The 24,691-nt window shown below is 46.1% G+C and overlaps 4 protein-coding genes and 1 long non-coding RNA gene across 13 annotated transcripts; 3 read left to right on the forward strand and 2 right to left on the reverse strand.

Annotated features, from left to right (window-relative positions):
- The first annotated feature begins 957 nt into the window (after positions 1 to 957).
- LOC138127956 (dual specificity protein phosphatase 3) lies at positions 958 to 2,094 on the forward strand. Its single transcript, XM_069044099.1, has 4 exons — positions 958 to 1,135; positions 1,184 to 1,341; positions 1,389 to 1,612; positions 1,663 to 2,094. Exons 1-4 carry the CDS (start codon positions 1,112 to 1,114, stop codon positions 1,881 to 1,883), a joined length of 627 nt encoding a protein of 208 aa, XP_068900200.1. The 5' UTR covers positions 958 to 1,111; the 3' UTR covers positions 1,884 to 2,094.
- A 1,148-nt stretch (positions 2,095 to 3,242) lies between these two features.
- Positions 3,243 to 9,287, forward strand: Polr1A (RNA polymerase I subunit RpI1). The gene is made up of 13 exons (XM_069044075.1): positions 3,243 to 3,519; positions 3,636 to 4,360; positions 4,411 to 4,554; positions 4,836 to 5,547; positions 5,600 to 5,907; positions 6,040 to 6,539; positions 6,589 to 7,003; positions 7,058 to 7,219; positions 7,277 to 7,440; positions 7,485 to 8,135; positions 8,184 to 8,517; positions 8,599 to 8,751; positions 8,803 to 9,287. Exons 1-13 carry the CDS (start codon positions 3,342 to 3,344, stop codon positions 9,214 to 9,216), a joined length of 4,860 nt encoding a protein of 1,619 aa, XP_068900176.1. The 5' UTR covers positions 3,243 to 3,341; the 3' UTR covers positions 9,217 to 9,287.
- Positions 9,288 to 9,531: 244 nt separating this feature from the next.
- anchor (integral membrane protein GPR155 homolog anchor) lies at positions 9,532 to 13,840 on the reverse strand. Its single transcript, XM_069044079.1, has 8 exons — positions 13,699 to 13,840; positions 12,803 to 13,648; positions 12,301 to 12,742; positions 12,086 to 12,251; positions 11,791 to 12,030; positions 11,388 to 11,736; positions 10,554 to 11,053; positions 9,532 to 10,503 (listed from the first exon to the last, which is right to left on the reverse strand). Exons 2-8 carry the CDS (start codon positions 13,203 to 13,205, stop codon positions 10,009 to 10,011), a joined length of 2,595 nt encoding a protein of 864 aa, XP_068900180.1. The 5' UTR covers positions 13,206 to 13,648; positions 13,699 to 13,840; the 3' UTR covers positions 9,532 to 10,008.
- Positions 13,840 to 23,004, reverse strand: LOC138127949 (uncharacterized). 9 transcript variants are annotated; one of them, XM_069044089.1, is made up of 8 exons: positions 22,757 to 22,879; positions 22,645 to 22,699; positions 22,261 to 22,409; positions 21,983 to 22,139; positions 16,250 to 16,554; positions 15,872 to 16,066; positions 15,415 to 15,819; positions 13,840 to 15,252 (listed from the first exon to the last, which is right to left on the reverse strand). In XM_069044089.1, the coding sequence occupies exons 3-8, from the start codon at positions 22,399 to 22,401 to the stop codon at positions 14,089 to 14,091; spliced, it is 2,367 nt and encodes a 788-aa protein (XP_068900190.1). In that variant the 5' UTR covers positions 22,402 to 22,409; positions 22,645 to 22,699; positions 22,757 to 22,879; the 3' UTR covers positions 13,840 to 14,088. The 9 variants fall into 9 exon arrangements, with proteins under 9 accessions (XP_068900190.1, XP_068900182.1, XP_068900184.1 ...); XM_069044081.1 differs by lacking the exons at positions 22,645 to 22,699; positions 22,757 to 22,879 and adding an exon at positions 22,884 to 23,004; XM_069044083.1 differs by lacking the exons at positions 21,983 to 22,139; positions 22,261 to 22,409; positions 22,645 to 22,699; positions 22,757 to 22,879 and adding exons at positions 16,627 to 16,938; positions 21,683 to 21,877.
- Positions 19,889 to 20,301, forward strand: LOC138127958 (uncharacterized). The gene is made up of 2 exons (XR_011158474.1): positions 19,889 to 20,016; positions 20,072 to 20,301. It is a non-coding gene; the product is annotated as an uncharacterized lncRNA (long non-coding RNA).
- Positions 23,005 to 24,691: the final 1,687 nt, after the last annotated feature.

Below are 24,691 nucleotides of genomic sequence, written 5' to 3' on the forward strand. Positions count from 1 at the left end.
AAGACAAAGTGTTTTTTTTATTATAGAACCAACTGACGAGAGCGTTTCTGATTTTCTTATAGTGCGACAAAATGGTTTTTACTTTAAATTAATCATTTCATTTACATTAAAATGGTGAAAGTGAGGTTATCTATGTAATAAAGGAAAATTCAAATTTCAAACGTATCAACTGCGTTTGTAAAAGAAGGACAAAGTCACGGTTGGCTTGAACGAAGGTTTTTAACACTCGTTACCTCTCGAAAAAGAGTTGCAAAGAAGAATTCGCAAAAGTTACCTTCATTTAATGCCACCGTCGGATTTTCATCGCATTTTCACCATCTTATTAAAATCGCCGAGAATAAAGATACTCCTGTTTTCTATGCTTCTTACGTCTGACCAAACTTCCTCAACTAGAACAAGTTAAAAAAAAATCAAAATTATCGCGGCAAGTCACCACATTACTCTTCTTGCCCCCTCGACTCGACTCTTACTTCTCGTCCATCAACAACTTGAGTGCTTTTTTGTTTCGTCCCTCAACAAGTTTTCTGAGACACCCACACCGCCCTCGTCGTACAACTCAGAAGATTTTTCAACATTTTTGAAAAAAGTTCTGTCATCTGTCAAATTTTCAACTTGCGTCATGTCACAGCCAACTACTAATTTACGATCAGACATCCACTGCGACTATAAAGTTTTGACAGTTGTGGCCCCCCGTTCAACTACAGAAGAACTGCAGAGGGCGTAGTCCCTCAGCTGTACGACCCCCAACCCCTAAGCGAACTCGACAAGCTCCACTTATCATAACAGGGGTGCGCTTGCTCTCCAATTACTTTTCTGCTTTTAGATTCCCAAAATATAGAAAATGTGACCTCTCCTTGCTGAACCGCTGCATTGATGCGCCGCCGCTGCTTGCCATTGTTGTCACCATTACCTTTTACGGGGTCTGGTTTTGATCAATCAGTCGCATTCACGAGTCAACTACGCGTTTGTGTTAGATCAGCCACTGCAGATATTTGGCAAACCATCAAATAATCTATTTTCGAGAACCGACTGTTATTGCGAGTGTTCCAATTTTAAACATCGTCCACACGTGAAAGACTGCTCGGTAATAGAGCATCATAAAATCGGTAGAATGTGGCGAGAACGTGTCTACAACGTAAGTGGCGCCTTTACTCTCGATAACTTTGTAATATCCGTGTCGTAGGGGACCTTGCGGCCAAAATCCGACGAGGTGATCACCGGAGAATACTTGGACGACCTGCTCAACGGGATCAGCATGACCGTCACGACAAACCACGACAGCAAACTGTCGGAGGCGCACGACGTCAATCTCATCACCCCCGGGCTGTACCTCGGCGACAGGTGAGCCCCACCCGCTCGTCGACCCCTCGTAGAGCCTCCCGTTTCAGGTACACGTCGAAGGACAAGCGCTTCTTGGTGCGGAACGGCTTCACCCACGTCCTGAACGCGGCGGAAGGCACCGACGAGTACCAAGTCAATACGAATCAATACTACTTCAGAGACGCGAAAATCAAGTATCTTGGAATACCGGGACACGACAGGCCCTCCTGGAACATCTCGGTTTACTTCGACGAGGCCGCGCGATTCATCGACCAGGCCGTCAAGAGCGGCGGTGAGTGTCGCATCGTCTAAGAAGACGCCGCTAACGCTGCGCCCTTTCAGGCAAGGTCCTGGTGCACTGCGTGGTCGGCATCTCGAGGTCCGCCACTTTGGTCATCGCCTATCTCATGATTTGCAAAGGGATGAACGCCGCGGAAGCGCTCGTCTACACTTTTAAAAGGCGAAAAGTCTACCCCAATCGGGGGTTTCTCAACCAGCTGGCCCAACTTAACTCCGTGCTGAACAAAACGAGAGAGCCCAGTTTCAGGAGTTACCTCCTTTAGGAAGAACAGTTTGGGGGCTGAGTGTGCCGGCTGTGCCTGAGCGATGTCCGAGCTTAGTTCGAGCGTTGATGGGTCCTACATACAATGTTTCATTTCGGCAAAGCGAATTCCACGAAAATAATTACATTTTACACGAAAGTCATTTCTTTATTTGTTACTTCTTAACTGTAATTTATTGATGGTTGTAATTGTAATAAAGTCTAGTTTGCTATTTGGTTGGTATAATGTGCGTCATTCAGCAGTGTTGTTGCTACCTGCATTTTCTGCGTACATTGCATGGCGTTGATGGATCTGAACAGACTCTATTTTGCAGTTTTCCGATTAGCGTGGGTCGTAATTAATTGTTATTTTAAAATTTTCTTGGGAAAATGGCGATTGGCGACAAAATCAGTGTTTGCGCTTGCGCTCACGAAAAAATAGCTACGCCAGCGCCACAGCGGTTGCAACGTGCGGCTTGGGATTATGAAATAGTATATTTCAAACCAAGGTAAGAAAGTGGTTTCTTGCAGACCGCAGGCAAAGATTATAAACCGAGTCGTAGACGAGGTTTGTAAGTGCCTAAGGTCTGCAAGGACACTTTCTTAACAAGGTTTGAATACAATTTTTTTCCCTACCGGCACAACTTTGTTGAAAAAAGTAAAAAAAGATGGTTATATTCGTGATTAAAACGAAAATTTTGAGAATTGAATAGTAGGCTGTGTTATTTGTTTAATTAACTTGTCATCGCATTTGAAGATTTGAGGTTTGTTCAAAAATTTGATATAAACAGGGTAAAGTAATCTACCTACCTAGCTTATCTGTTTATTTTCCAGATTATATGATTGACCTACCAACTTACTTCATTGAATTGGCTTTCATTTATCAATAATTTATTTCACTTTTGACACTTTTGACATTTGTATTTTGGTACAGTTTTACCATAAACATTTCATGATTAACTTTCTTACCTTAGCGAGAAAGTTGAATTTTCTCACCTCAAATGAGGTATCCACAGCCTACATTTCTAACCGGTAGGGAGAAAAATACATTTCACATGTGTTTCACACCAACAAGCAGTGAACAAAATGACGTCATAATTAGGAGATGTCAACATAAATAAAGTACTGAAGAATATGCAGTTTTTAAAAACAAGGATTTTTCTCAGAAATTAATACTTAGTTTTATCGAATTTATTCCGAACTTTACGAAAGCACTGTGTGTGTAGTTTTTCCTTACGTAATAGAATTAATTTACTTACATGAATATCTCATTTATCTTATAATATACTTACTTTTTACTTTACAAAATAATTAATGTTAATTTAGAAATTTTAGATTTGCATGAATGACATTCTGTCATCTGTGCATCTGTCAAGTGTCAACTCAGTGCAGTGTGGTGCAGTGCGTGCCATGGTGAGAAGTAGTCGACGGTGTTATTTTGAGGTTATGTCAATGTGGAAAACGTGCACTTACCCTTAAAATGTCCAAGAACAATCGCAACGAAAACACCCCCAAACACTGCGCCTTCGACTCTGTGCAATTTTCAGTTTTCACTAAAGAAGAAATCCAGAAAATATGCGTAACCAAGATTTGCACCCCCTTGACTCTGGACCCTTTGGGGCACCCTCTACCCGGCGGCCTCTACGACAAAACACTAGGTAGCAAATCCCCTGCCCACAAACTAACAGTTCACAATTTAGTGTAGTTTCGATATAATTGTTTCCAAATCATCTTGTCCCCTAGTTGTTTTTTCAGTAGAGCATTATTGTTGCAGGCCCCATGACCGATAGGAGCGAACCTTGCGGGACCTGCCGCAAGAACTTGTACTTCTGCCCTGGCCACTTCGGCTACATCGAACTGCCCCTCCCCGTGGTCAACCCCATTTTCTACCGCATAATCGGGACGATTTTGCGCATGGCTTGTCTCAGCTGCTTCCGCTTGCAGATCCCCGAGCACGTGAAATTCTGCATCTCGTTGCAGATGAAACTTCTCGATTGCGGGTTAGTCACTGAAGCCCACGAGGTGGCCAACGCGATCAGCGCGAGCATCGAGGTTCACGAGTCGCTGGAGAACATCCCCGAGGAGGAGCTCGCCCCCATTCGAAAATACGAAACTTTGGTGAAGGAGTGCGAGACAGTGCAGTTGTCGAAGAATACTGAAATGTTGAGGCATCAGTTCGTCCACGAGATGCTGAGGGAGATAAAGCCGAACATGACTTGTCTCCACTGCAAGAGCAGCATGGACAAGGTGCAGATCTTGAGGAACAGGGTGATTTTGGGCAATCGCAAGAGCGATAAAAGTGACGGGTCGAGGGTGAAGGCGTCTGAGGCCAAGTACGTCACTCCGGATGAGTCCCGCCAGTACATGAGGCAGATTTGGGAACAGGAGAAGGATATGATGAGGGAGCTCGTCGCGGTTTTGAGAGGGATCGAAGGCGACCACCCTACTGATGTTTTCTATTGGGACACCATACCTGTAGTTCCTCCGAATATGAGACCGGTATTTAATGATTCAAATAGCAATTGATTGATTGTAAAATTGGTTTTTAGGTTAACGTGGTGAACGACCGGATCAGCGAACATCCGCTGTCTACTATGTACAAGAGTATCGTTCACAATACTATTTTGCTTCGGCTCATCATACAAGTGGTGAAGAGTAAGGGGGAGCTGGATGATCTACCAACAGAGGCTCGGGTAAGTGAGAATTCGTAATTATTATCTGTCAAAATGGATGCGGTCAAAGTGACAGCAAGAACTGGTTACAGCGCCGCGACTAAAATGTGAACTAATAGTCTGCTTGTAATTTAAATTCAAAGTAGGCTGTGAGTTTATGTCAAAAACTTTGAAGGGGGCTCTAATGGGGTGCAACACCACGTCAAAGTGTTGGAAAGATTAAGCTAAATGCAGCAGAGAAATGATATTGTTTGTCGTTGTGGGTGTTTCGAGGGGATAACGAAAGTCCTTGTGGTTTTTAGGGAGCGTACAACATAGCCCCCGGTAAGTCGCCCGTGGAGAAGCTGAACGGCGCGTGGGAGGTCCTCCAGAGCGACGTCGACGCCCTGGTCGACAGTTCCCACTTGCGAAACCTCAGCGGAGGCAACGGCCTCAAGCAGATCATCGAGAAGAAGTCCGGAATCATCCGGATGCACATGATGGGGAAGCGCGTCAACTTCGCGGCCCGTTCGGTCATCACTCCGGATCCCAACCTGAACATCGACGAAATCGGCATTCCGGAAGCCTTCGCCAAACACTTGACCTACCCGGTACCGGTGACCACCTGGAACGTCGAAGAGCTACGCAAAATGATCAAAAACGGTCCCACTCAACACCCGGGGGCGGTGATGGTCGAGTACGAAGACGGAACAATCAAGAGGATCAATCCTCAAAACACCGCGCAACAGGAGAGTATCTTGAAGAGTCTTCTCACGCCGGACAAGGTGGTGGGGTTCCGAGGGGTGAAACGAGTGCACCGCCATCTTTGCAACGGCGACGTTCTCCTGTTGAACCGTCAGCCGACGTTGCACAAACCCAGTATCATGGCGCACACCGCTAGGGTCCTGAAAGGGGAGAAGACTCTCAGGTTGCACTACGCCAACTGCAAGGCGTACAACGCCGATTTCGACGGTGACGAAATGAACGCTCATTTCCCCCAGAACGAGTTGGCGAGGAGCGAGGCCTACAATTTGGGTACGTCACAAGCTAGAATTAAATTGCAAATAATGTAAAATTGTCGTTGCAGTGAACGTGTGCCACCAGTACCTGGTACCCAAAGATGGGACTCCGTTGAGCGGCTTGATTCAAGATCACATGATCGCGGGGGTGAAGTTGTCACTCAGGGGGCGCTTCTTCACCGAGTCCGACTACAAACAGTTGGTTTTTCAAGCGCTTTCGTTCAAGTCAGGTAAAATCACTCTTCTTCGTCCTTCCATAGTCAAGCCGAGGGCGTTGTGGTCCGGGAAGCAGATCTTGTCGACCGTCATCATCAACGTCATACCAGAAGGACAAGAGTTGATTAATATGACAGCTACGGCGAAAATCGGAGCGAAGGTGAGTGACAATAATTGTGTCTGTCAACGCGGCGACATCTGTGTTTTGCGTCGTGAAGTCTGATCGCTGCGGCGACATCTGTAGGTCACGTCACCAAGTACGACAAGTGACAGGTGTTGTTGTATTTTGTAGGCATGGGAGAGTGCCCGCCCCAGGAGTTGGAAGGCCGGAGGGACCCCTTTCAAGAACCCCAACTGCATGAGCGAGGCCGAGGTGGTGATTCGCGATGGTCAACTCTTGGTGGGCGTCTTGGACAAGACCCACTACGGTGCGACCCCATACGGTCTCGTCCACTGCATCTACGAACTGTACGGGGCGGTCTACGCGACTCGTCTTCTCAGCGCTCTGGCGAAACTCTTCACGTGTTTCCTCCAGAAGGAAGGTTTCACCTTGGGAGTCCACGACATCGTCGCCGTACCCAAAGCAGACGCCAAACGGCGCCGAATCATAGAGAAATCGCGAACGATCGGAGTCGAGGTGGTGAGCGGGGCACTAGATCTGACCCCCGACACTCCACTAGAGGAAATTGTGGAGAAAATGAAGGAGTCGAGGGTGAAAAATCCCAAGTTTCGAGCCACCCTAGACAGACAGTACAAATCGACCTTGGACTCGTACACCAACGACATTAACAAGTGAGAGTTGCGCCGCGTTCATTTGTCACGATTTATTTTGTGATTTTAGGTCTTGTTTGCCGGGGGGGTTGGTCTGTAGATTCCCCGACAACAATCTACAGTTGATGGTGCAGTCGGGGGCGAAAGGTACGACTGTGAACACTATGCAGATTTCGTGTTTGTTGGGTCAAATCGAGCTCGAGGGCAAGCGCCCCCCTGTCATGATAAGCGGAAAGTCGTTGCCGAGTTTTCCGATTTTTGAGTTCACCCCCAGAGCTGGGGGTTTCATCGACGGGCGATTCATGACCGGGATACAGCCCCAAGAGTTCTTCTTTCATTGCATGGCGGGGCGCGAAGGTCTGATCGATACTGCTGTCAAAACCAGTCGCAGTGGGTACCTGCAGAGGTGCCTGATCAAGCATCTCGAAGGTTTGACGGTCGGCTACGACATGACAGTCAGAGACAGTGACAGAAGTGTCATACAGGTTGGGAGTTTGACAGGTGACGGAAGAAAGTGGTGCAAATATTTTGCGTTGTAGTTTTTGTACGGAGAGGACGGCATGGACATCTCGAAGGTGCAGTTTCTCAACGAGAAACAGTTGGGGTTCTTGGCGGACAACGCGAAGGGCATGGTCGACAAGAAGGTGCTCAAATCGTTGAAGGATGAGGACCAAGCATTGATCAAAGAGCACAAGAAACGAGTAATGGGATTTGTGGTAAAGATTAGAATTTTTTGATTTTTTTGGGAATTGTTTTAGTTGAGGGAGTGGCGTGAGAAGTTTGGTAAGGGTATCGCCAAAGAGCGGAAGAGTCCATTTGCGCTGTTCTCGTCGGTGGTGCGAAGCAAGGTAAAAGATCCCAAATTTGGCAGAAAAGAGATGGTGAAAGCGTGGCGAAAATCCGACGACGACGTCAAAGAAAAGTAAAAGCGAACGGGCGGGTTGGATTCTTGACGAGTGAATTTAGTTTCAGGGAGCAGTGCGAACCCTGTCCCGACCCAATCAACGCCATCTACCAGCCGGACCACCACTTTGGTTCCCTCAACGAGAAAATCGAAGAGTTGGTGGAGAGCTTTCGTTGCGAGGACAAGAAACAATCCAAGAGATTCGAAAACATGATGAAGATCAAAGCGATGAGGGCGATGTGCGCTCCGGGAGAACCGGTCGGTCTTTTGGCGGCGCAATCCGTTGGCGAACCTTCGACTCAGATGACCCTGAACACGTTCCACTTCGCCGGAAGAGGCGAGATGAACGTGACCCTGGGTATACCCCGCCTCAGAGAGATACTGATGATGGCGTCGAAAAACATCAAGACGCCCTCGATGGAGATTCCTTTTCTCCCGGTCGAAGGTTTGGAAGAGAAAGCGGATAATCTGAGGAAGCTTCTGACGAAGGTCGTGGTCGCCGACGTGCTGGAGAAGGTGGACGTGACCGTGGAGCTGAAGGTCCAACCGATCAGACAGAACCAGTACACCCTCAAGTTCCAGTTTCTTCCGAGGAAGTTGTACCAAGACGACTACTGCGTGGGGCCCAAGTACATACTGAAGCACATGACGAAGAAGTTCTTCGGGGAGATGTTCACGGCGATCAGGAAACACTCGAAGATCGTGTCCAATTTGTAAGTAGATCGGTCGGGGAGATACAATTCGTGACGGGGGAGTTGCAGTGTGGTCGTGGACGAGGAGAAGCGTCAAACGGCATCGAAGAACGGCGAAGAAGGTGAAGGCAACGAAGGGAATAACGCGCAGGAAGACAGTTCGGACGAAGAACCCGAAGATGTGGAGGACGCGAAGAGCGGAAACAAGTTCAAGCAAGTGCACGACGATCAAGAACCCGAAGAGGAAGAAAGGGAGGAGTCGGAGAATGAAGATGATGAAGAGAGATTGGAGGAAAGGAGAGAGGACGAAGGAGTCGACGCGACGGTTGTGGAGAGTTACACTTTCGCCCAGAATTATGTGTACGACAAGAAGAAGCATCGGTGGTGTGAGATCACGTTTGGGGTGAGTACACTTGACAAATCGGAAGAGGGCGCTGTAAGCGCAAAAATATCGATTGGTAAGATTCGCCAATGATTTTTTCAGTTGCCGTTGAATTATAAAAAGTTGGACCTGACGGCCATCTTGAAAGACGTCGCCAGCAAGTCCGTGCTGTGGGAGACCTCCAGCATCAAGAGGGCCATCACCTACATGAAAAACGACAGCCTGACGTTGCGCACGGACGGCATCAACATCCTGGTAAGCGACGTGTTTTCGGTCACGTGCCACCAATTGATTTTCGTTTCGCAGGAAATGTCAAAACACCGCGGCATCCTCGACTTGAACAAACTGTACTGCAACGACATACACAAGATGGCGGAGACGTACGGGATCGAGGCGGCGATGAAGATCATCGTGAAGGAGGTGAAGGACGTGTTCAACGTGTACGGGATCAAGGTGGATCCGCGCCATCTCTCGTTGATTGCCGACTACATGACGTTCAACGGGAGCTTCGAGCCGTTGAGCAGGACGGGGATGGATAATAGTGCGTCGCCGTTGCAGCAGATGTCGTTCGAATCGTCGCTCACGTTTCTGAAGAATGCGACCACGGGCGGGAAAAGCGACAGTCTGCGCAATCCGTCCAGCTGTTTGATGGTGGGGAAGCCGTGTCTCACGGGGACGGGTTGCTTCGAAGTGATGCACAAGTTTACGATGGATTCGTGATGGGCGAACGATTGGAAGTTTTGTAAAGTCATTTTTTTTATTAATTAAATAAAGATTTTTAAGCGAAAAAAGTCTTGCGAAATCTGACTGGTAACTTTTCGGATGTCACTCGTACAGCTCGGCAAAATGTATTGTGACCGTTCCCCGTACCCGAAGACAGTGCAAAATGCGACCATCGAATATCAGCGCTTGGAGAAAATTAACCGTTCATCCGACACTGTCACAACTATTCCAGCAAAACACTATCAGTTCTTTTAGTTTCAAAGTGGCCATCAACGCGGAGGATTTTTTGAGACGAGGGCACAAAGAAAAGCGTTCTGATATTTTTGTCTTTATTTGCAACAATCACACATAGGTATATTGTCTACATCAGACTTGATACAATTTCTTCTAACATTGTATGTCAACAGGCTAAGAGAACGTCGGGGATTATTTCCCAAAAATCAAGATTTCATTCATTCGAGATTCACCGGTTTTTTTTTTTCAAAAAACAATCCCCGCTCGCTCGCAAATAAAATAAATAAAACCTTTGCCCGGTCTACTCGGTAACGCTGCTAACTTAAAGTAGCACAGCCCCCTAGAACCTAAATTTAAACAGACATTCACACATGCACCAAATCATTCGAGCCTTTCGACCTACTCTCGGTGCCGTACCTAACAGAAAAACATTTGACGTGAGTTTCGAGAAATGATCACGTTCACCTAAAATTAGACAGTGTTACGGCACCTCGTTGTGTCAACTCCAGATACAAAAATACTTCTTTGGCTTTAAAAAAAAATCGCTGAAAAAGCTTACACGAAACTGTACAACAGATTTCTGTCGTAGAAGTGGTAGACACCGTTGATGTGCTTGAGGACCTTACCTTCGATGAGGTGTCGGGCGTAGTTGACCGCCTCGCCCCTGTCCCTCGCCAGGCCGACCTCTATCAGCCAGTCGACGAACTTGTGGCCGGTGAAGACCTTCCGGTAGACCTTGATGCGCCACCTCTTGTCCGAGGCGATGGCGTTGCGACAGCTCTGCAAGTGGTGGGTGACGAACTGGTCGCAGATGTGCCTCGTCTCGGGGCTGAGCTCGTGCCAGGAGGGGAGGACGAGCGTGTTGGCGCCGTACCAGACCAAGCGTCGCAGCTTGAGGAGCGGCAGGGCGACCTCCCTCATGTCGAGGCCGAAGATGCCGAACACGATGATGCTCTGGCCGAAGTTGAGGGTCGCGTCGAGGAACGACAACTCCACGTAGATGCCCGAGATCTGCTCCATGACCAGGGTCCAGATGGAGAGGGCCAGCCCCTGGAGACAAACCGTCACCGTCACCGACACCCCCTCACGCTTACACTTACCACGAACATCGAGCACAACAGCAAGATCAACAGCACGGTGTGTCTCAAGATCTGGGGCTCGTGGGACTCCGGCTCCTCCTCGATGTACTCCAAGTCGTTGTCGATTTGCTCCTGGTACTGGCGCACGATCCCCTGGCACTGCTGCCGCTTAGGCCCCTGACACCCGAACCTAGAAGGACACAGCCCTTCATCGTCGGTCGCCGGCAGCAGATTCTTGATGTCGGAGGACGTGCCCCCGAAGAGGTCCTCTATGTCCACCACGGGGCTCTCCTCGCAGCAACCCTCGTTTATCGTGGGCAAACTGCCGCACTTGTTACCCTTCCCGGGACTTATACCGCTGTCGGAACTCGTTCCGGGGTTGGGACTCTCGATGTTCGTCTCCGCTTCGGTGCTGCTCGACGGCGAGGGTTCCTGCTCGGAGGACACGTCCTGGGCCAGGTCCAGGTAGCGCGAGAAGCGCCGGCGGTGGCGCTGCTGCAGGATGAGGCACCCCACGGTCACTGGACAACAAATAAAATCAATCATCACTGTCAACGCGACATTTAAATTCGACAAGTGACAAGTATGACACTTGTAGAGCGACATTTGTCGTTCGCTTCACTCGACAAATCACGAATGCTGCTCAAGACGTTATTACAATCGCCCAAGTGACTTCGACCATTTCAAATGAAAATAAGGTTCAAGATTTGTCAACACAATTAATTTGCGTTAATTTACTAAACGGCGATGTCTCATCTTAAATTGGAAAGACGATCACAGATGTCGCTCATTTGACAGATGTCATCCGAGACTCGTTTACTGACATTTGTTGTAACTTATTATTATTTAACGTACGTATGAAGCACAACACAAGAAGAGTGACCGCGATGATGGCCTGAGGGGTGCCGTAGACAAAATTGGGGTTTCTTTTATCCAACGGTAGCTGTTTCTTACTCTCGAACAACAGCAGAATCACAGTGATGCACACTGGCAGCCCCCAACCCGCCAAGAAGAACAAGGGTTGGAGTTTAAGTACGTAACAGAGACTCCTGCATTGCAGAAACAACAAAGTAATAGCCAAAATCGTTGTCCACAACCTAGTACTGTACACTCCGATTATGAACAAGGAGGACTGGATGAAACCAGCTATGCCCTCCTTTTGATTGAGAGTGTTCCACAATATAGCCCCTAAGCAGCTTATCAGCTGCAAAAAAAATAAATAATAATTCTACAATAAAAGGGCACGTGTCACACTCACCTGTGATATGATCAAGCAAGCGGTGATCTTGTGCGGCAACCTAGTTATTTTTTTCGTCAGGACGAAAACAAAAATCACCCAACAGCAAGCCACTGTTGCGATGATGCTGACATCTAGCGTGAAAGAATCCAATTGTTTTATGTACTCCGAGGGGTCAGTTTTCGTCAAGGTTATCATTTTAGCAGAGACGAACATCAAGGGGGCGCTGATAAAAGTGCAAGCAACCATGGCACTAGCGATCTAAAATCATGGCGTTTCTAGTATTGACAGTGGAGATGGCGCTGTTGTCACTCACAAGGTCAACATCTATGAGGTATTGCGATGCGAAAACAAAGACAGTGGGGGCCGACGGGAATGTCCCGTACAAGAACCCGTAAGTACTCAAATCTACTGTTTCGCTCGCGTTAAATCCGGGGTGGAGGATACTGATTACTTCGCGTGTGACTAGGGGCAAGACGATTCTACGAAACAAGATGGCGATCATCATGGCCGACTTGTTGAGAGACTTACAGTTTGACCATGATCAGGATTCCGGGGACTACGAGTGTGGCCCCTCGCAATTTGTGGACTTTACCGACCATCCTCAGACCTAGTAGGAAGAGGGCGCTGGCGGAAAAAGCAGAGCCTAGGACGTCCAAGACGCCGCCCAAGTAGCAGGGGATTTTATGTTTGAAAATCAAATTTCCCAATACTCCCAGAACTGTCATGAATACTATGGGATTGAAGCAGATGCTCTTGCCGACCGACACCACCATTTTGAATCGCTGTTTGTGGACGCTCTGCGAAGTGACGATTTCGCCGTCGATGAGGAGATCTTCGGAGGTGCCATTTCGTCGACGTCCGATTTCCATGAAAACAAACGAGATGGGGTTGAGGATGGCCAAGCTGATGGGAGCCATCAGGTAGAGGTAGGAGGCGTAGTCAGGGTGGGTGTTCCTGTACAGTGCGGCCACTACACAGAAATATGGGAGGATTAGAGATGTGTTTTCTTTGTACACCAGTATAAATTTACCAATGGGGTACCCGATGGCAAAATCGTTGCTTTGCGTGCAGAAAATGGCGAAAATCCCGGCCCTGCCGAGGTTAACAGGTCTACCAACCAAAAGCGTGACCACGATCACGGAAGAAAACACGATACTCTTAGCTATTAGGATGGACAGCAAGAAGAGCCAATTCACCGAAGTCAGGTCCAATTGGGCCAGAGACATGAAGATCAGCGACGGCAGCGAGAACGTCCCCACGAACGTGTTGATCCCCTTGGCTTCGGTCTCCGAAATGATGTTCATGCGGCCTGCCAAGTAGCCGCACATTATGATGGCGAAACACTCGGTCAGGGCCGGATAGAGATTCTCGATGGTGGCCCCCGAGGCGTCTTGCGCCGCGCTCTCGTTCATCTTGAAAGCTGTCTCGTTCATTTTCACTCGCACTGGAACAAAGCGCGTCGAGAGAAAATCAATACTTATTCGATTTGGTGATGGTGACGGACGTCAATCGGTCGAGGGGCTCGCCGGGCTCTCACATATCAATCGAGTTTTTGCATTGTTGTGTTAATTAGCTTTATCGCGAACAATCATCGTCGCAGTACCGACAGCTGTAACCGTGACGTTTGACATTTAAAAACACCTGACTTTTGACAACTGACAGATGTCAAATTTGGTCACAGCGATGTATTGTTGATTGCGCGATTTGCAACCAAAATAATCAATATTTTGACCACAATAGCTTTTAGGTTGTAAATTTGATAAAAATGTGGAATGGGAATTGTGCAACGCAAAGGAGAAAATGTGATTTTGTGTAATCTGGGCCAACATAAATGAAAAGTACAGTCTTGATTGAATTTAATGACACCGCACAAGTCCTGAAACAAAATAAGTAAACATTGCCACATTTGCAAAAATTTGTACTTACTGTCTTCATTTTGCACTTGTGAATAAATCACAGCCATGTTTTGAAAATGCTTTATTTCGTGAAGTCTCCACATTGTATTATCACATCTCTTAAATTGACGTACAAAAGTTTCTTGAGGAGGAGCGGGTAAGCAAAGCACACTTCAGTGAACATTACCATATTATTACTTCCTAGTACAATTATAAAAAATGAATAATATTTAATTATCAAGAAAAAACAACAATTACACTTTCTTAGGTGAAACGAAAACAAATTCTTATTTACAAAATTGCCGACGTTGGAGTCTTAAATCCTTCATTATCACGCTTTCAAGAAATTAGAGCTATGGATCTACTAGAAAAATAAAATACAAATAAACTGTTAAAACAGTATTTACAACCTCTCTGCGTATCATTCAATATCGGGAGGCCCTGCTTGGTTTTCCTTGTTAATCGCGTTGGCGACGTTCATCGCTTCCTTCTCCAAGTGGTCGAGCGACGCCGTCCTCCTCTCCTCCTCTGCCTCGTTTTCCATCTCCTCGAGACAAGTGGTCCTGACGTCCTCGATCTGAATCTCTGGATGGAGCTGCTCCTCGTTCTCTTCTATACTATTGTTATTAGCCACCTCTTCAGGCCCAGCCTCTTGTTCCGGGGTCTGCTCCGTAGAGTCCACCTCCCGAGAACAACAATCTACCGCCTCGCTCGCGTCCGTTGTCTCGGCGGTGCCCTCTACGAGATTTGTCTCTGTAGTGTTGCCCTCTACGAGATTAGCCTCAGGAGCGTCTTCTACGAGAGTAGCCTCGGGAGCGCTTTCTACGAAAGTCACCTCTGAAGCGCCCTCTACGAGATTCACCTCTGGAGCGTCGTGTTCGAGATTCACTTCCGCAGTGACCACCTCTATGAGATTGACCTCAGCAGGGCCCTGTACAAGATCCGCCTCCTCCACGGTCTCAGCCGTCGTGACTTCCGCCACGTTGACTTCAGTCTCTTCCTCTGCTGCCCCCGCCCCTAGTTGCCCTTCGCCTTGTGCAGCGCCTTCTTGCGGCGTCTCGCTCTGCGCCACCTCTTCACCCTGTGCGATGACCACCGCCGGCTCCACGACTGCCTCTTTAACGTTCGCCGCTTCTTGCAGGGGATCCGTCCCCTGCACCCCGCGCTTCGCGTTCGGCTCTTCCGGCTGCTGGACCGTGATCTTGATCACTTCCAGTCCCCCGGGCGTCGTGTTCGACTCTTTGATCGTGTGCACTTCGGTTATAATCGGCTTCGACAGTTTAATCTTCCTGAACTTGTCTTGTTGGGGGAGGGACGGCTTCGCGCTCGTTATTATGATAGGGCTGTTACAGTTGGCCGGATCGAGGGAGTTCTCCATGTAGTGGTCCTCGTCGCTGTAGACGATCAGGTTGTCCTCGACGTCTATCGGCTCGGTCTTGATCTCGTCCACCTCGAGGAGCGGGTCGGTCTGAGCGTTGGACATCTGCTTCGGGGGGTTGGTGTAGTCCGTGTGGTAGTACTTGGGGATCTTCACGTTGGGGCGCGACCTGGTACCCTTGCGGAACGAGAAGACGGGAGGCGGAGACTGAAAATCAAAACGAATGTGTCAATCGTCCGCTTGAGGCGCTGCGATCGGCAATCACTGTCCGCAAATTTGAAACGTGACAACTACAATTTTGTGTTGACACAAGTGACCCTCAAATCTGACAATTTTCAACTCTACAGACAGTTCCAACTGTCAACTCACCGGATCCCTCTGCTCCGAATACTTCCGCTTCCTCAGCCGCCTAGTGAACGGTTTTTTCATTGGTTGGTACTGATACTTATTCTCCTTCGGCCTGACCACAGTACTCGTCGGCTTCTTCTCTTCAGCTGCCTCCTCGTATAGCGGCTCCAACAAATCCAGAGGATCCAACAGATCGTCATTGTCGTAGTCGTGACTAGTCGATTCGAAATTGTTCGTCTGGGTGAAAACCGGATTCTTTTTCAGCGGTGGCGGCAGATGTTGCGGTCTCTCTTTCTCGTGTTGGTGGTGCTTCTTCTTCACTTCTTTATTGTTGTTGTTGTTGTTATTGTTTGAAGTGTTGTCATGCTTGCCGGATTGTTCTTCGTGGTTTTCCGGTGGGGTCGACTTGCCGGCCAGTCCCTTGATCTGAAAGAGATCACGTGATCTCAAATTGAATGTGCGACCGTACGAGACTCACCTTCAGAGCTTCGGCAACCGTCAGCAGCTCTTCGAGCTTGTTTTGGAAAATGTGTACTTCCCCGGCGTACATGAAATCGCACAGGGATTTGAGGATCCAAAATGGTATGTCCCTCATGAACAGGACGGGGTGTTGGTAAGGACTGATCCCGCTGAGTATCTCCTCGAAGTAAGGACTACACGACGAGAGGATAAGCTGCAAAAAAAAACTTTTGTCATTTTTGTCCAAGTGATAATATTCTCAGAACGCAACGTGTTTACATTTCTTTTTACCCTTACAGAAACCTGCGTCATTACAGATATCTGTAATTCTTTGACATTTGAACTGTCACTTTACATTATTTTCAAATGTTTCTATTTTTTCCTGTTTCAGACTCACCCTATGGCACTTGAGTGTTTTCCCTTCAGCCGCCAGCGTAACGTCGACGTACTGCTCCTTGCTGAGGATGCTGGGAAAGGCCTTCTGCATGTTGGAATGGTGACTGTTCCATCTGAGACACATTTCCTCGTTGACGGGCGATTGCGGCGGTTCCGCCACTTTGGGCGCCGCCTTGGGGCTCTGCCGCGTCACCTTCAGCTTGGTGGGCGACAGCGGCTGGCTCTTGAGCACCTGGCCCTGGGCCCCGGCCGCTATCTTCTCCTGCGCGGCGACTTTGGACAGCCTCTCCTGGAGCGGCATCGAATCTAAAACGACGACTACTCAACAAATACCGAAAGGCGACAGTTCCGTGTTCTCCCTACTGCTGGTCGACTCACCAACGCTACTCTGACTCTCCTGTTCCAGCAAACTGTCGCAGTTGATCTTTTCGATTTTGTAATTGTAATTGACGCGTTTGCGGGTGCGGAGCTTGCCGCGGTCGTACTCGTCCGGTTTGCCGAATATGTCGTTCTTCAAGCGACGCCAACGACGGATGTTGGCCTCGCTGATGCCGTAACGCGCCTGCGCCTCTTTGTTGCCGTTCTCCTCGGCGAAGATCACCACCGACTTTTTCAGGTCCAAGTCGTAGGCGTTGTACAGGTGGCGGTTGTACTTATTTTTGCGGCGCATGGTTTTTCGCGGGGGCCACGCTGGAGCGGTTCAACACTGTTGGGCGACAATCAGCGACGGTGCGACCGGCCGTATTTCTTTGCCAAGGGGGTGGACCACGAGACGGAGTCGCGCCACACAAACTGAACCACACTGGACGACCGGGAATTCACACGAAATGAACAAACGGAGCTGGACGCAAAGTTGGGCAAAATCTAACCACGATTAACGACTTAAAAATCTCATTTTTACACATTTTTCAAAAATCAAAAACAAACCAAAGCGGTAGAAATCTTTACAAGTCATTTCGAGTTCGCAAACACTATTTAAGGTTTTGTTCAATTTTACATAAATGTAACAAAAATATAACGGACATTTTAAGTCTTTTTTCCTCTTGAGATGATCCAATACGTTAACATCTGTATTGCATAATTTTTATAAATACTGGGCAATTTTTTAAAATTTCACATCTAGCCGGAAACGTAGGGCGTAACTTCGTTATGTCACAATAACCTTAATTTCTTTAAAACGTTTGAATAGGTTTACAATTTGTTGTTGGATTTCAAACATAGAACCACGAAAAGGGTTTACTTATTTATAACAATTTACATCAACAGAAATTTTTATAAAACATACAATTGCTGGAAATCTTGGCCTTCGACGTCACACAAGTTACTCAGCGTTTCATGTTTTCCAATACTCTGATGAGAAGTTCTGGTGAAACACTCGCACATTCTTGTCTAATTTTCAATTTTAAGTCGTAAATTGTACGTTGGTTGTTTGAAAATTGTGTTTTTTAAAGTCGACGACAAGAAATAATCTAGTGGAGTCAAATCGGGTGATCGAGGTGGATGGATGTGGTCCGTGTGGGAACTAATGGAACGACCGTCATAAAATTTCTTTGGGTAATTTAGCGTCATCCGAGCTGTTGCTCCATCCTGCTGCAAATAACTGTTAGGTTACTCATCGGGATGAAGTTGATTAATGAATTCTTCCAAATGTTTTGGTACCGCACAGCTGTGAAAGAGTCTTCAAAGAAAACTGGTCTAGTTAAACGTTTACGCGAAATGGCGACCCACGTCGTTCAAATTTTTTGAGGGTGTAACGGCACTCCACATCCGCACATTTTCTTCGTTCACATATCCTAGGGATGAAACCAAGCTTCGTCACTGAAAAAGAATAAATCCAGAAGATTGTTGTTCATTGTCTGATCCAACCAGTGACTGTGGTCTATCTTAACAGTTTTTAACATGTGCCGTGTCCACTTGTTGTGAAAATCTTCTTACAGACGTGTGGAGCTCATCATTCACTGCTCGTCTCATATTTTCAGCAGTATCGGAAATTCGTTTCGTTACAGCAACATCTGGGAATGTTTTACGAAATTCCCAAAGATACGGTCGAGCTTGCTACACCCCTTGGCCATCGATTTATTGGCCGTTGCCGTTCGGTGAACCCCACAAATAAAAAAATATTGCTTGATTCGAGTTGAAAAACGCTTGGGTAAGTTTGATTCGATCATAAACGAAAGTGAAGTTTTAAAAAAATAAGTGGCGAAAGGAAATTTATAAACACAAAAGGCAGTAGATGGCAGAGCGATCTTAGACAACTCAAAATACAACACATTAAGCCAGTTCTATCTAAGCAATACGCCTTTTCTTGACAAACAAGTCGTAGCCGGCTAGACGTGAAATTTAAAAAAATCGCTAGATATAAACAATTTTCTTGAAAGACCAGTCTTGTAAAAATCTATCAAACAATCTTCATACTGTATTGATGCAAAAAACGCAATTACTTCATGTTTCGGAAATAGAGCAATTGTATATTATTACTAGTGATTGTACACATTCACTGATCTAGTGCGAAAGGATGTACAAAAGAATACTGAATTCCCACAATACCCAGATATGTAGAAAATCACTTCAATGTATTAATAAATAAGAATTTTGCCATCACCTTTTTTTTCCTTTTTCTGCCTCGGTTGACAAGTTTCGCACAAGCTCAAAAACAACATAATATCCTTGTACGTGATATTTTTGTAAGTTTTTCTCACTTCCCGCATCGTTCTGTCGCGCCCTCCGTGTCCGACAGCAGTATGGATCTTGTCCAAAATTTCATAAAGTTCACCGTCGTGCGCGTAATATTTAACATCTGACCCATCTGTCGGGGGCACTATCAGTTTTCTACTCCCGTCCACCTCCAAGACGCTGTACGTTTTCAACACTCTGTAGTCACTAGGGTCCTTCTTCCCTTTAACTCTCGCACTCAAAACCTTATTTATCAACTCGTTGTATTTCTCTTGCGACAACCAGACGCTATTTGCGTTCACCGACGCCCTGTCTTCTTTCAATTGACGATTGTACTCCTCTTCCATTGCGGTAATCAAACAAGTTTTAGGTTAAGTTTAATTTTAACTTTACAGCGAGTGTAACGAAACGCGTTTTGTGCCACACCCGACACGTCAGCAACAGCTAATGTCAGCGACCTTGGCAGCTAACAGTACTTGGTGATTCTATAAAACCACTGGTGAAAGTTGATTAAACCGATTTGCTCCCATTTCGACCACAACTTACGGTGAATGTGTAAAATCACGACAGGCAGTAACCACTCATTTCGTAATTTCAGTCAACATCTACAAAAACTCCGTCCACTGAATAAAAAGTAAGGTTATGCCTGCGGCAAGGACAAGGAGCAAAATTAACTTCTAGTACGTTCTACTTTGTGGGGTTGGCAGCTTCGATCGGAACTTGACAGTGACAACCAATTAATACAACTTTACATTTAAATATTTATGTAAACATGTAACATATGTAAACGTTTATGCAAGTACATATTTTTGTAATAAAAGATCGTTTGATATTATGGTTAAATATAAATATTTTTAAATTCTGCAAAATGTCAACTTGCAAGTATCAACATTTGAATTTTTAAAACGCACGAAATTTTAATTAAAAATTAAATTTTTACTCAAAATGAAAATCAATCAATAGTGGCACAACTGGTGCAGCGCAGTTTGGGTATCGATGAACTTCAAGGTTGCATTTCATTAATTATTTAAGGAGAAAAAAACTTGTACTGATTTTCACACGTTTCGCAATTGTAGAAGTCAAAAGTCGGAACGAGTAAGAATACTTAACCTTTATCACAACGAATTATTTATTGCAAGTTCTTTTCAAGGTTCTGAACTGAAACGATGTCCAAGAGAATCCATAAAACAATTTAAATTTTCAGTTCCAATTAACAGAGCTGAAGGTCAAATAAATTAATGTAACAAAGTCTTGGAGAAAAAAAAAGAATTACATATAAATTACAATCTGGGTGGTATTGCGTAGGACTTGTTACAACAATCATATTTTTTTTCTTATGTCAAAGTACAAAACAAATAAAAAGTACAAGTGTGAAAATTATTTAAAGTTGTTTTGCACATTTGTTACTAGGAGGAAGTAACATTTAGACAAAGAGTGATGTAAAAGGGATAATTTAAGAAGATCAAGAATCGTTGACGATTAAAAATACACAATCAATAAATAAATTGATTGTAATTATGTATAATTAAGAATACATATATTTGAAAAATAAATTAATCGTGATCATAACAATTCATTTTTTTATTTGGTTAGGACATAATTAAATACTGAATGCCCAACGCTGCTGGAAGGATAACGATGAAAAAGATTGAGATTTTGTGACGTTGTGGAGTGAAAAGTGCGCAAGAAACGTAAAAGTACATACCGAAACCTAACTAGAGAGTAAAAAGAACAAGAATGTAGACCTGTAAACGTGTAAAAGGATAAAAATGTGGCTTGAACGTAGAGCTGCCGGTAACGCAAACAAGAGCGGGAACACACTGAGGAGGAAATAATCGAAGTGAAGGTCCGATTTGTGCGTAGATGGGTAACAACTATTGTCCAGAACGGTACTTAGATGTCCCCAAGACCTATTGATTCATCGACGCTAATAAAAGATGCACGAGGTGGATGCATACAAACAGAAGAGACGAGATCGTGGATTCGAACGTGGCGCGCTGTCACCTGTCAACCATCTGTCACATTTCAGCGGCACCAAAACGTCCGAGTAAACAAACCCGGCCGCCTCCGCAAGTAAAAATGTTGTCAAAAACGTACCCATGTCGTCGAGGGAACTGTCACCGGCGTCGTCGGCGAGGGTGCCGTGGACCGCCTTCTCCTTGAGGGCGTACTGGCACTTCTTCCACTTGTTTTTGACTTCTTGCAGGGTGCGCTTTTCGATGCTGACGCCGTTGACTTTTTTCAAAATGTCCATCCAGGCCTTCTGCCTGATCCATCTGTTGGTGGCCCGCTTGGCGAACTTGCCGTAGAGGACGTTGTAGTACGACCTAACCGAGTCGACGAGGACATCGACTTCGTCCGTGGAGAAGTTGCTCTTCCGCGGCTTCCTGGGCAGCGACCAATCGGCCATTTTGTTTAGCACTGAACCGGCGAAAGAGCGACAAAAACTGACGCTCCATCAACGACTTCGACGGGGGCCGAGCTGAAATCACGCCATTTCGAGCCCCCGATCGCCAACAGCCAACTGAAAAAACCAAATTCGAGAAAATTCGACGCGAACCACGCTGGCTAGATCCAAGCTAGCCTCGACAGCAACAATAAAACTCGACCAGCAGTACCCAAACTGTCGGCGCCACGCCGTGCTTCCGACGACCGGAGGCGGCCGGGGGCGCCGCGGCTCCTGACGCGCCCCCGAAGTCGCCCCGCGCGCGCACGGTCCACCCCGGTTGGCAAAGAAATACGCAGTTCGACATAACCTTACCGTACGGACCTCCCCTGGCGTCTATCATGAATCGGGCGGTTTTTGCACGATTCTCGTCGACGATTCGCCCAAAAAGCGAAACAAACACGGGGCCCGGCTCGCTTTCGCACCGACAACGCAAACAAACACTTGTCTCGGCTGGAGGTAAATACGCGAGGCAGCAGACGGTGTCGACCGGCGGTTCTCAAAAGTTCGCACCGCGCTCCTCATTAAAAATTCAAAACGATCGTCTCCAATCAATCGATCTGCGCCCCATTAAAAAATACAAACCGACAATTATTCAAAGCGCCAATTTCAAACCTGGGTCCTCCTCGAACTTCACGTCCAGGATGTGCGACAGGGGGGTGAAGTCGTCGGCTTGCCGCCCCCGCGCCAGCGCCACCGAGTGCAAGTCGGGTAAGTGGTTGTGGGGCATGTTGATCTTGGGGGGGCCGTCGGCGCCCGTCGAGATGCTCCCCTGAAACGTCAAATTGCTCAGCGCCGATTGGTCGCTCCGGCCGAATCCTCGCGACGACCAATCACGCTCGAGGGCGCCAAACCCCCCGAGTTGCTTTTCGCCTCCAACTTTGAGACATTACCTTGCAGTGCAAGCTGCGCTGGGCGCACCTCCACCTGATCCCCCCGCATTGGCGCTTCTTGTGCACGGTGTACATGTACCCCTTGTGTATCACCTTCATCCCCCCCTTGTTCGACTTGATCACTTCGACTTGTTCCTCCATCCCGTCACCTGCGAAAAACGACAATTTTACTTTTCTCCAAGTGGCGCTCCGGTTTCGGTCGTCAGGAGCGACGCGACGCTGCCTCCGTTTGGGAACCGCTCGTCGACAGGGGACCTAAATATAGAACATGTCCGGAGATCAATAAAGTTGCCGTTTTCGTTAAATTTGATTTTTAACGTATTCACTTCGATGATGAGAGCGAAACTCGCCGATAACGTTGTTTCGGTTGAGAGGGCACCTTACCTAAATCAGGGCTCGGACTTTGGCTGTTTCTCTGCGGAGAAATTTTGGAAATTTCCTAAAAATACACAAGCAAAATGGAACTACCGGCTCTATGTCGGACCTCAAAACGTACTGCGCTATATTTAGACGGCCTTAATAACCTCAAAGGGACCGGTGCGGATTCGGTAACTGCGTTTTGAGGGTGCTCGACGTCTTTGAGCCAAAAAAACGAGCAAAAGGCTCGTCCGACCGGTGCTCACGCTCAAATGATTTTCGGTTCCTCGAGCGTCGTTGCGGGGGTGGTGGATGCTCGGGGGCGGCTGTCAGAAGTGGTATTGAGGATTTGAGGATTTTTAATTTGGGCATGGACGTACATTTAAACTTGGCGCTGCATCTGAAAAATATTTTGCGAGTTCCGCATCAGTCGAGCAAGCTGCGACGATGACATTTATAAAACATGACAAGAGTTGACTGTTTTAAGAGAACACACCCGGTAAATTTGACAGGGTCGTCTATAAAATGTGTAATAGATAATATAATTAAATTAAATTAAATTAAAATAAATAATCCCGTGGCATGAAGAAAATCGTAGGGCAACGTTCGTTGGACATTAAGCAGAATTTTCACCCTTGGAGTTACAAAAATTGAAATAAAGTCAAGTGTAAAATATTCAAAGAAGGACAAGGTCACATATGTCATTCAGTGTGTGATGAAGTGAAATACGTTCATCGAATGTGGTCGCAGTCTCGTGGGATCAAGAAAATTAGTGTGGATGCAGCTTTAAAAATGACAACGATTGATACGGTTAATCTGTGCATCTAAAGTTCCGTTTTAAATATGGACGTAGAAAGTTACTTTTTCTCGTTAATTTAAATTTTGGGACAGTCTTGGTAGGCGCTTCGTTGTAACAGCTGCACATGTGTTCACACGAATCGTCAACAAACAACTTGGTAACCTTACTCTTTCGCATTCTTGTTTTCTCACTGTCCAGTGTCCGTTATGTCGACACAATTTAATAACATAAATGTTATAAAATAAATAAACCAAATATTTTTTTTGAAAATTGACATACAGTCGCGAGCATTAAATCTTGGTCATCAAGGTTATTTTCAAATTTCCCGCTACTGTTACAAATTAAAAAATTTGTCCGCTTAATTAGGGCCAATGTCAATAAAACGTTAATAAAAAAAAAATTGTCAAAGTTTTATTCTAAACATTCAAAATTATGGCCCCAATATCGTATCGCGCGTTCAAATGAAATCCTGGGCTGGGAAGGCGTTGGAAACCGTCAATTGTTGTCCTTTTTAAAGTGTAGATTAATTGGAGCATGTTGACAGCTAACCTAAAATTTAGAGCCAAAAAATTTTTCTTTTTTTTTGTTTCTTTGCAATGTTTTACATCCAAAAATGGAATAACGTAACGATTTCTATTCTCGAAGCAAATATCTAAGGGCACTCTTTGCTGAAAACAAACATGTTCAATTATGTCTCGATTAAACATAAACAAATGTCATTCGTGTCAAACAGCGGGAAATTCAAACTTTACACTCTGAACAGTGTAATTTACACTATTCTAAACGGTTTAAATTTTCCAACGCCTACTCAGAGCCCAGGATTTCACTTGAACGCGCGATATTATAACAAAGTAAAAATTATTCTCTGATAGAGACGGATGTGTCAGAAGCTAGGGTGGCAACCCAGTAGGAATTTTCAAAAAGTTGACAAGATCTTGACAGGACAAGACAAATTAGAGGTTATACCCGTTTCACATTAGAGCACTTTCCGTTGCGTCAAAGAGTGACCTTGACGACCAAAATTTATTGCTCGCGACAGTACTATTCCGGACACGGAATCTTGGCCAACATTTTACATACATTATTATTAATAACAGAACCTTATTAAAAAATTATCATCTCCGCCGTTTAGTTTTCCCTGTTATTTTTTTTTTACAATTACTGGTGCGGTTCAATCACGGACATTTCCAAGGCCGACTCGATTACAAAATTTCTTGATTACATGATCTAATTTTTTTTGAATTTGATATTTTTTTAATGTTTAGTCAAATACAA

Source organism: Tenebrio molitor, chromosome 4 (genome assembly GCF_963966145.1).
Source record: "Tenebrio molitor chromosome 4, icTenMoli1.1, whole genome shotgun sequence".
In the NCBI taxonomy this organism is placed as follows: domain Eukaryota; kingdom Metazoa; phylum Arthropoda; class Insecta; order Coleoptera; family Tenebrionidae; genus Tenebrio; species Tenebrio molitor.